We start from the raw sequence: 16,070 nt of genomic DNA, 5'->3' as shown, positions 1-16,070 counted from the left end.
GGTTGAAGAAGAAATATTCTTCACAAGTGAAAGTCGGAGCAATAATAAGTCGTCTACCAAATGTGGATATAAAAATGTTAATAAAGGAAGAAGTCACCAAGGACACACAACCTAGGAAAACTCAAAAGAACAACAACGAGAGTTCTCAAGGAAAGAGATTTGAAGGTATTTTCTATAATTGTGGGAAGAAGAACCACATGTGAATGGATTGTTGGTCTAGGCAAAAGTCTGTCGAAAGCCATGCGTGAACCTTCGAAAAGAAGACGGAGGATAAATGGGATGTAGAGGTACTATATGCCGTAGAAGAAAACGAGCTAGCGCTCATGGCGATGATGAGAGAGGTATACTAATTATAAGAATGAATGAATCATTGATTTAGAATAACTCAAACCACATGATTGACGATTATAGTGGTGTAATAGAAGCGGGATGGCTCTCGAAGAAGAAAGTATTACCAGACTCGAACAACATCGAAGAAATTCTACCACAGAAGATGGAAGAGCAAACTATGCTGAAGATCCAAGTGACACTGATGTTGGTGAGCAAGAAGTGTCTCAACCAAGCAAACCTAGTGAAAAAGAAATGACGCCTCAACAAATTAGACAGTCAGAAAGAATCCAAAAGTCAAATCCAAAGTATGTCAATGTAACTACTATAGTAGACGAAGTTAAAGAGCTAGACATATGAAAAAGTATCACAAAATACAGATTGGCAGAAGGCAATGAATGAATAATTAATAGCCTTAGAACAAAATCAAACCGGGGAACTCATGCCAAGATTACAAGATGTCAAACACATCTTTTGCAAGTGGGCTTACAAAATAAAGTGTCCCCGAGACGAATTAATCAAGAGATATAAGGCTCGACTTATGGTTCAAAGATTTTCTAAAAAATATGGACTAGGCCATAATGAAACGTTTAGTTCAGTGGCGAAGATCACTACTGTACCTGTCCCGCCTGCACTTACGGTAAGCAAAGAATGGAAGTTATAGACAAGGAGATCTATGAATCAACCAAAGAGATTTGAAAATCGAGTGGAACCATTAGTCGGTACATGCAAAGTCTGAAGAGGCCTCGTGCGGCTCGACAAACCCTAGACATATCAAATGTACAATTGACTATGGTCTTTAGAAGAGATGACTACAAGCTAGCGTGATACTATGATGCTGAATATGCAGGAGATCATGATACCCGACAATACAGTTGATCATCCATAGAGTTACTCAAACTGAAAAGATGATCGAATTAAACAAAGGAGTACAATGAAGATGACAAACGGAGAAGCTCAAATCGAACCAAAGAGTACGATAAAGATGTCAAACAAATAAACTCGAACGAACCACGAACGAGAGAATGGTAGAGAAGATAGTTGAAGTATTATGAATTTAAAAACATGGCATTACATATTCAGCGTTAGCTATATTGAGATTGACTATTTTAATTCAGAAGAAACTGAAATATATAGAAAATAGAAAAACTTTAAATTTGATTCATAGTTATATAAACACCAAATTCAAATCTAGAACATCTTGTCTTGTTTTACACCTTCAAATTCATTTTCTTCTTCGTTAATCATCTCTTTCGTTTCCTTTGATCTTCTGAAATTAGTTGATTCATCGATTTAATGGAGGCAAAGATTGGAAAAATGTTCGAGTCCGTTTCTTCGTTCTTCGGCGGTGGCGACCAAATTCCATGGTGCGATCGTGATGTTATCGTAGTGAGTTTTCTTCTATTCACTTAAATTCTTGTTTTAAACGTAACATTTTCTGTTCGATCTTCTATAATACGAAAGGAAAAACGGAGAAGAATGACTCCGATCGATGAATTTTGTCGTGCTTAGATATACGTTTTTCGAACATAGCTTTACTAATAAACTTTGTAGAAGAAGAAATTGGATTTTTTCCATACAAAAATAGGTGTGCAATTGATCTAGGGTTTGCAGATTGAAACATGGTATCTATTTGATTTAAACTGCATATTGAATTTCAGGGGTGTGAAAGAGAAGTTGCAGAGGCCAGCGGAGGTGCCTCAGAAGAACGCAAGAATGAAAGTATCATGAGGTTATCATGGGCGCTTGTTCACTCAAGGCAATCGGAGGACATTAATCGTGGCATAGCAATGCTTGAAGGTAAATCATGTTTGAACTTGAGGTTACAGCAAAGAAAATGCATCATGCCTGTGATGATATGTGAAATCTCACCTCGGATAAGGGAACGAAACATTTCTTATAAGGGTGTGAAATCTCTTCCTAGTGGACACATTTGGAAAGCTTGAAAGGGAAACCAAAGAGAACAATATCTGTTAGCGGTGGGCTTGGACTCTTACAAATGGTATAAGAGCCAAACACCAGGCGGTATGTCAGCTAGGGCACTGAGTCCCCAAGGGAGTGGATTGTGAGATCCCACATCGGTTGGAGAGGGGAACAAAACATTTCTTATAAGGGTGTGGAAATCTCTCCCTAGTGGACGCGTTTTAAAACTTTGAGGGGAAGCCTGAAAAGGTGCTAGCGGTAAGGTATAAACATTTTGGGCTCTTACATCATGATATTATGTGATAACAAACAGCCTGAATTCTGCAAGGAATTTCTGTAGGTGTTTTAGAAATATTCTTGAATTCCTATGAGTTTATTGAATTAGGACGAAGGAAAATATTTGTCCACTATATGTTTTGATGTCAGCTTCTTGGTTAATAAGGTCACCGTCCTTTAATTAATGGCTGTGCAACTTATAAGTAAAGTTTGTAGGGTATAAACATTCTAGGCGGCCGTTCAAAACTGGCAGCCACAAAGGTCAATTTTCTTACGCCATAATTTGGATATGTTTTTGGTTGTTTGTTTAGTTGTTCTTCAAATGATTTGTTCTCTTGTATTTTTTGGGCTTTTCTCTGTTCTGTTGTTTTGACTTTCTTCGTTCCCATTAAGAACTCGTATCCTTGAACAATTTTCTTCATTAAGAACTCGTATCTCTGTTCTGGTGTTTTTGTTTAAAGAAAAACATCCCATTTTCCAGGGCATTATGGCCCAGATGAAGAACGAGCAATATTTCTATATGTGGTTATTAATCTGTGAACTCGGAAACGAGAACTAAAACACTACGAGCAGGATTTCTATATGGGTTATTAATTTGTGAACTCGGAAACAAGAACTTGAACTCAAACTCGAATGCCACGAGCAGTATCTCTATATGTGGTTATTAATTTGTGAACTCGGAAACTCGAACTCAAACTCGAACTCGAATGCCATAATCATCTTGTCGTTAAATTTGATTATAAATTATCTTAGACCTTAAATGGGAGAAGGTAATTTCAATTTGAAGCTACTTTCATCTTGTTTGCTCTGTTCTGAACATTCTCAAACATAGTTAAGCAAGTTGAACCATTTTTCTCAAAGCTTATTATTTGTATGGATGAGTTTTTAAAGTTGGATTAATATGTGATTTGCAGCTTCCTTAACCAATACTAGGGCCCCTTTGCAACAGAGGGAGAAACTTTATTTGTTGGCTGTTGGATATTACAGAAATGCTGAATATGTAAGGAGTCGGCAGCTTTTAGAAAAATGTTTACAGGTTTGTTCTAGTACTTTACTTTTACAGCTTGTAGAAAAATGTTATGTTTCTAAACCATGTGAGATGGTGGTATTCTGCTAGCTACAATGTTCATTGGTGGCATCACACATCATTGCACAAATGCTTCATCTTGTAATTTGGTTGGTTGAATTATGCATGTCCTTTCTGAACCTTACTTACAAGTGCAACCATGATCTGCATGACTCATAAAACTTTTTCAAAGATTTTGATGAATGAAGGAGTGATCCTGGAAGAGAGTGAGTCTCACATTGGCTAATTTAGTGGAAGATTATGGGTTTATAAGTGAGGAATATATCTCCATTGGTATGAGGCCTTTTGAGGAAACACAAAGTAAAGTCATGAGAGTTTATGCTCAAAGTGGACAATATCATACTATTGTGGAGTCGTGATTCCTAACATGGTATAAGAGCCATGCCCTTAATTTAGCCATGTGAATAGAATCCTCAAATGTCGAGCAAAGAAATTGCTAGCCTCGAAGGTGTAGTCAAAAGTGACTCATGTGTCGAACAAAGGGTGTACTTTGCTTGAGGGCTTCAGAGAAAGGAGTTGAGTTTCGATTAAGGGGAGGATTGTTGAGACGGAGTCCCACATTGGCTAATTTAGGAAATGATCATGGGTTTATAAGTGAGGAATAGATCTCCATTGGTATGAGGTCTTGTTGGGAAGCTCAAAGCAAAGCCATGAGAGCTTATGCTTAAAGTGGACAATATCATACCATTGTGGAGAGTCAGTGATTGTATATAATTAATTTCTTGGGTTTGTGTAGATTGCACCTGATTGGAGGCAGGCCTCAGCACTTAAAAAGACTGTAGAAGATCAAATTGCGAAAGGTACAATGAGATCCTGATTCTAGAACACCTTTTCTTTAACCTTTTTTATCGTGTCGAATCGTATCCTTAACGAATTCGGTTCGCGGTATGTCCATGTGCAGATGGAGTTATTGGTATTGGCATTGCAGCTACGGCAGTGGGGCTTATAGCTGCCGGGATCGCAGCAGCAGCGAGTCGACGATGATATATCTATTGATTCACACCAGAATATATGCACAATTCAAGTGCTCTTCTCAAGAATGGCTGTCTGATGTTTCCAGTTTGAGCATGAGAAGAATGTTCAACAAAACCAAGAAGTTGAAATCAAATACCTCATATAGTTCTGCGTTATAAGCATTTCAAATTCTAATACTAGGAATCCTATATCTTCATATGTTTATTTTATTTTCTTTTGTATGAGAAATATATCTGTTTGTATACTTTATGTTACGTCCACTTTCAAGAAGTATATACTTTCGACCCAAACATTTGATGTTGGAATACTTGCATTCCATATTAAACTAATTGTCCATTTATCAAGAGTAAGACATTAATTATTATTTTAAAACTCGATCGCTTGAGCCTGTTTATATAACTATTAACGAAACTATTTGATACTTTAATGAGAATACAATAGAGTTAGGCTACAAGGTGGTCTATTTAAACCACGACAAGCTAATTGTTTCTCTTTATTTAGTTGGTGGGAAAAAAAAATACAAAAACTCAAAGATCAAATAGTAATGATAGTAGCCTTTTTATTTATGAAAAGGGGAATAAATCATTTCTTAGTAAGAAAACTTCTCCCTAATAGACGCTTTTGCTATAAAGTAGGCAATATTACTAGCGGTGAGTTTAGACTTTGAATTATTGAACAATATGTGCTAACGGTGTGCTTGAGCTATTACAGATAGAAAAGGAATTTTAGCCTTGACAAGTTAGTTACCTAAGGGTAGATTGACCACCATGTTAGTGCGAGTAGCATATACATAGGTAAAGAACGTTACCTAGCTTTATATTAAAGTGAGAGTTTACTAGCCCTCTCGAATAGTCTAGGTTATTTTATATCGCCTTTAGGCATGAATGAATTCTAATACCTTGGGGAGATTTCCCATTCATAATTAAATTCCCATAAAGAAATTTCCACTTTTCTTAACGTTTTTATCGTTTTGTTATTGACTATGAATTAAATATTAAAAGTATATTTATATTTATATTGATAAGTTGAAATTTAGAAAATCAATATTCTAGATTTTTTAAATTTATTTCTAAGCATTAGGAGAAAAGCAGACTAAGGTTCGTTGTTGCGTGCTTGTCTAGATCTGATATCATAGGAGCGAGAGATTCAAACCTTTGATCTTTTGGTCAAAAATATAAATTTTATGTTAGTTCATATGTTTATGTTGTAGCTATTACTAATATCGTTTAAACTATCTGAAATGTGTGTAAATTGACCCGATATGATATTGCTTAAGAGATCCAAATTTAAATACCCAAAAGAATGACACTTTCTAAATCAACGATGTATAATCTTTTGCTGTCTCCCTCTGTCCTTCCTCATCTCCCCAATCTAAAACAACCCAAACTTACTCAGTATTCATCAAAACATCTCCTCTTATATCAGAACTCCCACCTGAAACAATACCCTCATTTTACCCCAAAACTTCACCATTAATCTCCTCATTTGGGTCTACATTTACACCCAAATTAGCTTCCTTTTGATTCACTGGATCCAAATTGAGTTGCCTTACAGAGATGAAGGGGGCTATAAGTTGAGGAATGCATTCCGGAAACGTTGAGCATGATGTGAGGCGCATGAGAGCGCGGGAGTGGAGGGAGAGCACGAGTGTGAGGACACAATTACATTGGATTAGTCGAGCACGAGCACGAGCACGAGGAAGTGAGCAAGGAAGAGCATGAAACATGAAGGCACTATTCCATTTTCACTGGATGCTAACACAAGCAAAAGGTTATACATCCATCTTATCAAAATCTAGCTCAAATGCCATTTCAGCCGTGAATTTGAGTCAATCTGCAAGAAGCACTCAAAGCTTGAATGGAATTCATTAGTTATACAAGCAAGAAGCAATAGTGTCATAAGTACAGGAAATGAAAGAAATAAAACTTTCCAGTTCAATTATGATTCAATCATAGAGGTGTGAGATCTCTCATCGGTTGTGGAGGACAACGAAACATCTTTTATAAGGGTGGGCAAACCTCTCCCTAGCAGACGTGTTTTAAAAACCTTGAGGGGAAGTCCGAAAGGAAAAACCCAAAAAAACAATATCTGCTAGCGGTAGGCTTAAATCGTTACAGGAGCCATAGCAAAAAATTACATCACATACTATCAGTCAATATCAATCATAATTTTCTTTTAACCAATCATTGTTAACCAAGTTCTTCAAATCTATGTACCATTCTAAAAAAACAAAAGAAACTGTATTCATAACAAGGAACTCAAGTTCCTAATGTCATAATGTTACAAAATATACTCAGTTGCCAGCATTCGAAACATGCATAATCCTCAATATTGACTATACACCTTTCTTCACTATCATCTACTAAAATTAACGCACAAACAACACAACAATTTACCGATAAGCTTAAGGCTGTCCAAGCAAAGCTAGTGCGTCGTGGTGAGTGCGGAATGAAGCACATCTTCAAGATACTTTTCAGCTGCTGCATACTGTCTTTTCTTATCCTCAATTGCTAAAGCAGCCAAAGCTTTATCCTGTAATTAAGGCAAAAATGCGAAGTTTAATCCTTTTATTTTCTCTTTTGGTGAAGTTAAAGGTTAAAAACAATTGGCAGTGGAGAGAATTACAGGGGGCAGATCTTGGTAGCTCCTTAAAGTATCAAGGATGGGCTTAGTTTTCTTCTCCAACTCTTTCCTGTGCTCAGCCATTTCAACCAGTACCCCATGGCTAATATCTGGTGAGTAACCCACACGGTTAAGCATTGCCTGTCCATAAAATACTTCATCAAATCACATGTTCAAATCTCCATTTTGAATGAGATAAGCCTTTAGAATACGTCCTAAAGTATTGTGAACTTGCAGTTTTGAAGAAGAAACGTGATTTTTCGTATTTTGCCATGCCAATATAATTCATGAATGGAGTTGAAGGTTCATCAACTTCACCATCAAATTAATAATATACAACATATCTATGCTCCAAAACATTTTTTTTACCGACTTGGGCATCATGGGCACTCCACTCCTTGCATGTAACATGTGCCCACAAATATGCAAGGAAGCTTTACCCACTTAAGGATGGAGCTCTAACAAGTCCATGTTACGATGAACTTCGGCACAAATGTCAAGACAAACTCTGGAAAGGGTGAACTTTCGGTAACAAAACCCCCCGAAGACTTCCTAAAGACAATAGCCCTCTCAACCCACTCATAGGACTGGTTCACCACTTGGAGGTCCCAATTCACCCCTGATCTTCCGTAAAATTATTGATCGGCTTGACTATAGAACCGACATTGTTAGCACTACTGCCATTAAGAACCCGGCCTCGAGCATTGGGGACCAGGCCCAGGTTATGGCTTTCGCGAACTCTGAAGCCAGCGAACTTTGGGTCTCTAGCCCCCCTCCAAACCCTCCAAAGCTCAGTCTTGGAAGACAAGGACGGTTTTAATTTAACAAGTTTTCTATTGAAGGGTTTCAACCCAAGACTTGGAGGATATCTCCAAACATCCCTATCACCAAGCCACCCATTGGATTCTATGCTAGGAAAAACTTACATCCAGATGCACAACAATCTCTAAACTTCATAAACCCGTTTATTCTAACAAGTAGCAAAACAAAAAGAACAAGTAGTACCTTGTAGTTTGCACATTGCTGCATGTACTGCCTCTCCTTGGCAGCCATTACAGCCAAATTTGTCTTCCAATTATCCATTTGAGATTCACATGGAGCTACATCATCTTCTAGCTGTGCTAGTGTTCTGCCGAGTTCATGGCAAAGTGACTAAATTTTAAGAACCACAGAAATTCTCTAAGAAATTTCACCAAAAAACTAACCTCTTCAAATATGTCAGTCTTGCAATTGCCTTTCGAGTATGATCAAGAAGAACTTTAGAATCCTTTTCCACCTTCGTCCTCTTCTCCTCAACACTAATTTTCCTCAAAGTGATATCACCCATTGCAACCAGACAGCTACATTTAACATTCTCTCAATCAAAGACTCGACAGACAACAACAAATACACCAAACGTAGAGAAAAATTAGGGGTTTCCTTACCTACTGAGCTCAGTATCCCTAATGTTCAATAAATTCGCCACGTTCGCAAGAACCTGCGCCGATGAAACCACATTGGAGGGCAAATTCTCCTGCGCCATCCCCACGCTCTCCAAAATCTCCCTGATCCTCGCCGCTAAAGCTCCAAAAAAAAATCAATCAAAAGAAACAAAACCCTTAAAGATTTCACCAAACAAAAGCTCAAAGATAATCCCTAACCTTGGGCGCGGTACTCGGCGGCCTTGAGGCGGAAGTCTTTGGCAAGAATCTCAGCAGCGTGTGTCTTGGCTTGCGAAAGCGTGCAGAGATTATGCAAATGAGAGACGCTTCGAGGCGTGTATTCAAAATCGGGAACTTCTTTGCCTGCCCTCCCAAATTCGGATCCCAACCACTCCTTCACTTCGGCGATTCGACTGGTTGGATCTGATCCCAATTTCGAATCGGAATCCCCCGCCTGTGAAATCATATCGCTCATACTTGATCGAAAAATTGGATGATTTGTGATCCCTTTGTTGAGAGAAAATTTAAAAATGGGAGCCGGAGATTGCAGTGTAAGAGATCGGTGACGACTTTCGAATATCCCGTTGAATCTGCAGGCAACGATTGCAATGAAAATAAATTTCCCTCTAATTTTCGATGGGTGAAATTACCATTTTACCCTTTTATTACAAAACATTCTCCTCCCTCTCCTTTTCTTTCTTCCTTTCTTTTTCAGCACTTTGATTTAAAAAATTACCATTTGAGCTTAAAGTTATGGCTTGTTTAACTTGACTTTTGGCAAACTTAAACGTGCAAAAATGAATAAACGTTTAGATAAAATAGACTTGTATCGAAGGAGATGCAACCAAAATACGATCGTAGTGAACGTTCAATTGCACACTACGATTGTAGGATCGTAAGAGATCAAATTGTATGATTCTAGAGTCATACAATACAATTCTAGAATGTTTAAATTGAGCTACCATTCACCCCATAATCTATACGACTAAAAAGGGAATAAGGATGTACCCACGTAAATTAGTGAATTGCTTCAAATGAAAGTGATCAAGTAGCCCTAGTAGGTCGTAAAGTCCTGTATGCTACTATGGATATCGAGAGTGGTAGTGTCAGAGGAAACTTCATCACTACGAAATCATAGTGTTGGTATGAACATGAAAAAAAGTGATTTGAGCATACGAAAGAGAAATTTTACAAGCTAATCATCATGAGTGCTTTTAATGGAAGTTGGATTTCGGAAGTAATGAAATGGATAAAACTCCTTGTCTCTACACTAATGATGAGATTTAAAACCAAGTTCAAGAACAACTACGGGTGTTAAACACACGAGGTGATTTGAAGGTGTCACAATAACAATCAAAGTTTGTTAGGCTTGTATGGACGTGGATTGTGATATGAGATGTCCAAAGTACGACTTAAATTTATGAAATCATGAATTTATATTGAGCAGATCTGGAGATCTGTGACGATGAAAGTATAGTAATTGTTTCCAAGCCAACTAGTTGTTATACCTTTGATGATGAAAGTATAGGAATTCAGACGGGGACCAAAACGTCAACAAACAAGTCAATAGCCAATCTAGACCTTTCTCAAATTTTACTTTAAGGAATCACCTGAGATCTATATGAACCCTCGGCTAAGATTAAGACAAGAATCCAAAGTTAAGGACCTAAATCGGGTAATTTGCTCGGGATTAAAATGACTTTAAAATGACATACTAAATGGACTCCAAGTATTTGTGTAAAATGACCAAAATGCCCCTATAGCTACACTTTTTTTTATCAAAGCGACCTCTAAATGTCATAAAGTTTATAAGGAGACTTATTTCATGGTTTAAATAAATTATGCAAAGTTTCAAGGCCATTGAAATATGTTACGAACTTAAACCAAGATTTGGTAGCAAATTACTAAAATATCCAATTCTTAGATGTTTCAAGACCCTAAGAACTCCAAATGTTACGAAAATTGATATGAAACCTGAGACCCGTTTATGATCTTAAGGGTAACTATGTGAGATCTCACGAGGGATTAGAACATGTTTAGGGTATGAACCATGAGAAAAATGGTTAGGAGCTGATCATGGGTCGTTAGTGACTTTAGGTCAGTTTTGAACAAGAGAGTATATTGTGATGATGATAGTAACTTTAGGTTAGTAGAAATCTAGGGTTGTACGTGACTTCTATGACCATATAGCTCCCGAACACTCCTCACAAATCAGTGATGATCAAGTTTAATTGTAAACGGAAAATGGGTTTCGGGTACAAGTTCAAATAAATGAAAAAAAACTCAAAATAACGTAGAAGGACCAACGATTCCGAGACAACCTCCCATGATAATACTCCATTCCATTAGAACACCTTTCTTCAAACCAAAACTACAAAGATTTGGCACAAAATCAATGCTCATAAACATGTACAACAAGAAGGGCACCTAATCAATCCATTTTCATTGCACTTAGGGCACCTCATCAACCCTCCTTCGTCCCCAAACAACTTCCTACTTCCATAACAATTCAGGCAAGGCACAAACCTAACATCCCCACACCTTCCACACACCGACCTCTCCTCCGCCGCCGGGAGCCCCTCCAACATCCCCCCCAACTCCCCGCTCTCGTTCATTTCTCGAATCTCCTCCGCCCCACCCACATGCTTCCCGCCGATGAAAACCTGCGGTAGTCTCGCCGGTGCCCTCCCTCCGAGCTTCGCCTCCAGCTCTTTTCTGAAGAACGAATCCATTGAAATGTCCCTCTCGTCTACCAAAACTCTGAATCCCCTGAAGATTGTGCAAACCAACCGGCAATCCTCATAGGTCTTTCGGATTCCTCGAAGGCTTGTGAAGTAGATTACTATTCCTCTGTTTTGGGTGTTTGAGAAATTGGATGGCCAGTGGGTTGAAAATGATGAACTCCGGCGGGTGTTGGGCTGATCGGAGTTGTGCCGCCGTGAAGAGAGGGCTCTGGTGTATGTTGAAGCCACGTTTGGGTCCAATTTTGCCAGGAGGGATTCCTCTGAAATGTGTTTCCAGAGTGGTTTCTTCGGCAACCACCGCGGAACTGAGCTGGTTTCTTCCTCCATTGCAAAATTGAACCCGTTTTCCGATGTGGGTTTCGCCGGAATAGAACTGGGTTTGGCCGGAATCGAACTGGAATTGATCGGATTGTGGCTGAAATCGACGTCGTCATCATCAAGGCCGTCCATGAGTTCCCAGGTGTTAATTACAGAGTCAGGGGAGAGAAAAATCTGGTCGGAGAATTGGACGGGCTTTATGGCCTTAGCCGGTGCCCGGCCGGGGTTAGTCGGACGGTCGGAGCCATAGGTGGTGGAAGTGAGGAAAACAAGATGGTGGGTGTCGCCCTCCTTCACCGGTGGGTGGTGGACTAGTGGCGTCGGCAGCGAGAAAGCTCGCCCGACCGCCGGAGAAGAGCCGGCGGACTGCAATGGAGAAGGAGAGTAGAAAGGTTCAGAATTCCGGGAGGAACGGGCGGCGGTGGTGGCGGTGGCGGCGGCAGGCTTTGAAGCAGAGCAACCCATTAAAAAAACAGAGAGTTTGAGCTTCTCGCTCCACTTTAGATAGGTTTCTAGAGAGAGAAAGGAAACAGAGGTTTTGAGTTTCTGTATAACGAAGGAAACAGAGGTAAAAAGGAGAATTATTATTTATTATTATTATTATTATTATTATTATTTATTATTATTTAATTTTGAGGATGTTTTATTTTTGTTTTATTGCATTTAATGTTTTATCCTTTTCTAAGGAAATGTCCTATTCATGTTTTTTTTAATGCATTTAATTAAAGGCTTCTCTAAAAAAAAAAGGTTTTTCATAAATTAATTTTGTTAATATCAATATTAATAAAAAAAAAGTATTTTTAAATTTTCAAAAAAATTAATAATTTCTTTTTAAAATTTTATAGGCAGTTTTATATAAATATCGTTAATATTAAAATTTTTGAAAGAAATAATGACCATTTATGTATTAACAATTTAATTTAAAATTTAAATTCAAAAATTTAAATGACTTTTTCTTTTTAATCATTATTTTGTATATATTAATTTAATAACTTCCCATTATTTTTTTTCAAAGCATTTTTATAATAGTCGAATAATATTAAGGATAGAATGTGTTAAGAATATTTAGTAATTATTAATTTTTTATTATAGACAAATATTTAACACATGTGTCTTTCATTTATTGTTATTTATATTTATTACTCTTCTCCATGTCCTTATAATTTATTTGATTATAAATAGACGCTATTGAATGTGGTGAATTAAGCAAACATTCTGCTTAAAAAAAGTTTAAAAGAACAGAAGGTGGAAACGTATATCAACAATGTACACCTCCTTTTCACAGTTAAACGTTGAGCGGACAAAACATGTTGAAAGGGTCTGATCATGTCACACAAAAATGTCGAAGTCATCCAAAATAATTTAGACAAATAAAAACCGAAAAATATTAGTATTATGAATTTATATTAAAAAAAAAAAACCAAAATAGTTTAATAAGAAAAACAAAAACAAAAAGGAAGAAATGATTACAAATATAAAAACGAGGCAGAAATTCAAAATTTTGAAATTCTGAAATAAATTAATGTCATTTGGCTTCAACCAATTTAATTTTTTTTTTTAAAAAAAAGTATTTTAAAATTAAAAAACCCTTAAAAAGTTTTTTTTTTATTTTATTTTTAAATGAAGATTGAGATCGATTTTAATTTTATTTAAAATTAAATAAAATAAATAAACTTATATTAAATAAATATGGAAAAAAATTATATATATATATTAATTAATATAAAATTAAAAATTCAACTATTTAAATTTAAGAGTGTATTTTTATTATAATTTAAAAAGTTTAAAAATGAATAAAATAATATAAAAAATGAAGTGTTGACAAGTGATGATTATGAATGGGTGGCATGGAAATTGGTGCTACTGAATCAGAGCAGCTGCAAGCTGACCTCTGAGCAGTATGATTGTTCTTTTGGCTTATTTATATATTTTCGATATTATTCTCTTATTAGTTTTACACGTTCTTATAAGAAATGTTTTGTTCTTTCCTAAAATTGATGTTGGATCTCATAATCTACTCTCATTTGGGCCCAACTTCCGCGTTGACACAATACCCAATGCATGACTCTTATGCCATTTGTAACAGTCCAAGTTCAATGCAAATAAATATTATTCAGTTTATCCCGTTATGCATTGCTCCACACCCTTATAAAGAATGTCTCGTTTCATCTCCAACCGATGTGAGATCTCACATTAATCCAGTTCATCGTCTAACCAACAAATCATGATTTCACATCGCACGTACCCTATGAGTTGGGCTTAAGCCTCTACACACACTGAGTGTACATGTTTTCTCTTGAGTTGAATTAGAAAAATCTTTTGAACCGATCTAAAATTTTGGTTGATTAAGTTGGTGATCTATTTGCTGAGTTTTTGGGTTTTTTTTTTTAGTTATTTAAAACATCTTAATAACTAAAATCTCATAAATTTTAACATCAAACATTCCGCAATCATTAACCTTAGTTATAAACATTAAATATTCTTAATTTTTATAATAATTTTAAAAAATAGGGTACGACTGAGTTGTGTTGTAACCATATTGATATGAACCAAAAAACATCGATCATACAATATACTTCAATGAAGATGTGAAGAAAAGGTTGTCAAAATTATCAAAAGATGTTTCAATTCATGCCACATTGAAGATGAATAAAGTTTGATTGTTATAAATTTTGGGTGGGTTACAATTTAGAGTAATTTAGAGTTTTTATAACTTTTTATTTACTTTAGGTTACAATTACATAATGGTTAATTATAACTATTACGTATGAATGTTACAACTTTTGGAATGCTTTTAATAGTTTCATTTTAAGGCTATATAAAGCCAGGTATGTTGTATTGGTAAGGGACTTGGAAAATATAGTAAAAGAAGTATTTGTGCTCTTCTTTAGCCAATGACTAAGTTTCTTTGCAATTCTATGTAGTTTAGGTTGCATGTAGAATTATTCAAGCTCGACATAATCAATCTTGCTTGTGGAGTGATTCGAATCTCAAGCAAGTTTTCTTGTCTTGAGATATTTGATCAACAAGAATCATTTAAGCTAGACATGATCGATCTTGCTTGTGGAGTGATTTGAATCTCAAACAATGTTCTTGCCTTGAGATATTCGATCAACAAGGTAATCCGAATCTTACTCCCCTTATAGTGGTTTCTTATCTTATCACATATTTTCGAGTTGGTCAAGATGACCGGATAAAAAAACACGTCAACTCGAAACAAACCCAAATTTTTTCAGTTTTTCGAAAATTTAACCAACTCAAATTTTATGGTTTGGATTAAGTAGTCCACATTTATCGTACTACTGAGTCATGTGAACACCCTTATCTATTTAGTAACTTTCGATTATTTTAAACCTTTCTTAGTTATCTTACGAAATCAAACATAAGCTAGTAAGATTGATCAAAACATTAACATGATCAGTTGAGTTATGCTCATGTTAACAAATATCTCAATATTAATTTTTATATTCACATGTAGCAAATGATAGGTCAAAACATGAACTTAGATTAATTGAGTTATTCTAAATTATTTTCGTAAACCTAACCTACATGAACTTCATATATATCTAGAACCATTTCGACCTCTTGTCAGCGCATAAATTTATGATTTGAGGCCTTAAGAATCCACGTTCTATGTCACAAACCCGATTTGTTGAGGGTTTCCGAAGCACGAGCCGCCATTAAAAAGCCTAAAAAGAAAAAAATAAGGATGATAAATTTTTTCGGGTTAAAAAAATGATTTACAAATCCAAAATAAACTTTATGAGTTTGAATAAATTGGGCCTAATAACAAAAACAACTTAAAACAATAAAATCAGTTGAAAATACGGTGTAGCTCTACGTGCCACTTACTCCGGATCCATTTCCATCCTCAACCATCTCCTTGTCACCGAAAATATATGAGAGAAATGTAATAAGTGCAAGACTCAATAAGTAGTCTACTTTTAGGCTCCTAATCGTGTCCAAGTTGGATGCTAGGGTACCACACTCATTTCTTGACATATTCTTGTTCTTGTTTTGAGAACTTAGGTTCTTATGAGTTCTTATCATAGTTTTGACCCAAGGACCTTGGTCTTGCATGCTAAGTTCTTATCTATGGTTCTTATCTAAGGATCTTGGTGCTTATGCTAAGTTCTTATCTATGGTTTATTATTGATTCTTATTCCCTAAGATATTCATTTTGATGCTTATAATTTCGGAGACCTGTGTTTGGATCGTGGGAGGCCAAGTGTAAGACCACAATGAAGGTTGAGATACTTACCAGTAAGTTTAAGGTGCCCAAGAAAGGATTAAGGAACACGAAAATGATTCACGGGCCACAATGTCTTAACAAGGTTTCGTAAGAAATTCAAAGGTTCGAAAAAAAAAAAAAAAAAA

General features: G+C 36.2%; 3 protein-coding genes across 3 annotated transcripts; 1 reads left to right on the top strand and 2 right to left on the bottom strand.

Moving 5' to 3' along the window:
• The first annotated feature begins 1,490 nt into the window (after positions 1-1,490).
• LOC111467285 (mitochondrial fission 1 protein A-like) lies at positions 1,491-4,893 on the top strand. The gene is made up of 5 exons (XM_023112142.1): positions 1,491-1,716; positions 1,989-2,127; positions 3,441-3,562; positions 4,350-4,413; positions 4,515-4,893. The coding sequence occupies exons 1-5, from the start codon at positions 1,624-1,626 to the stop codon at positions 4,595-4,597; spliced, it is 501 nt and encodes a 166-aa protein (XP_022967910.1). The 5' UTR covers positions 1,491-1,623; the 3' UTR covers positions 4,598-4,893.
• Positions 4,894-6,801: 1,908 nt separating this feature from the next.
• On the bottom strand, positions 6,802-9,273 carry LOC111467246 (AUGMIN subunit 1). Its single transcript, XM_023112099.1, has 6 exons — positions 8,851-9,273; positions 8,635-8,767; positions 8,416-8,550; positions 8,216-8,339; positions 7,214-7,351; positions 6,802-7,120 (listed from the first exon to the last, which is right to left on the bottom strand). The coding sequence occupies exons 1-6, from the start codon at positions 9,104-9,106 to the stop codon at positions 7,013-7,015; spliced, it is 894 nt and encodes a 297-aa protein (XP_022967867.1). The 5' UTR covers positions 9,107-9,273; the 3' UTR covers positions 6,802-7,012.
• Positions 9,274-10,940: 1,667 nt separating this feature from the next.
• Positions 10,941-12,222, bottom strand: LOC111467220 (uncharacterized protein At3g28850-like). The gene has a single exon (XM_023112048.1). The coding sequence runs from the start codon at positions 12,156-12,158 to the stop codon at positions 11,031-11,033; it is 1,128 nt and encodes a 375-aa protein (XP_022967816.1). The 5' UTR covers positions 12,159-12,222; the 3' UTR covers positions 10,941-11,030.
• Between the last annotated feature and the right edge of the window lie 3,848 nt (positions 12,223-16,070).

The sequence above is a fragment of the Cucurbita maxima genome, unplaced genomic scaffold, assembly GCF_002738345.1.
Source record: "Cucurbita maxima cultivar Rimu unplaced genomic scaffold, Cmax_1.0 Cma_Scf00033, whole genome shotgun sequence".
Classification (NCBI taxonomy): domain Eukaryota; kingdom Viridiplantae; phylum Streptophyta; class Magnoliopsida; order Cucurbitales; family Cucurbitaceae; genus Cucurbita; species Cucurbita maxima.
The sequence above is the reverse complement of the archived record's forward strand: the minus strand, read 5'-3'. Positions and strand labels throughout refer to the sequence as shown.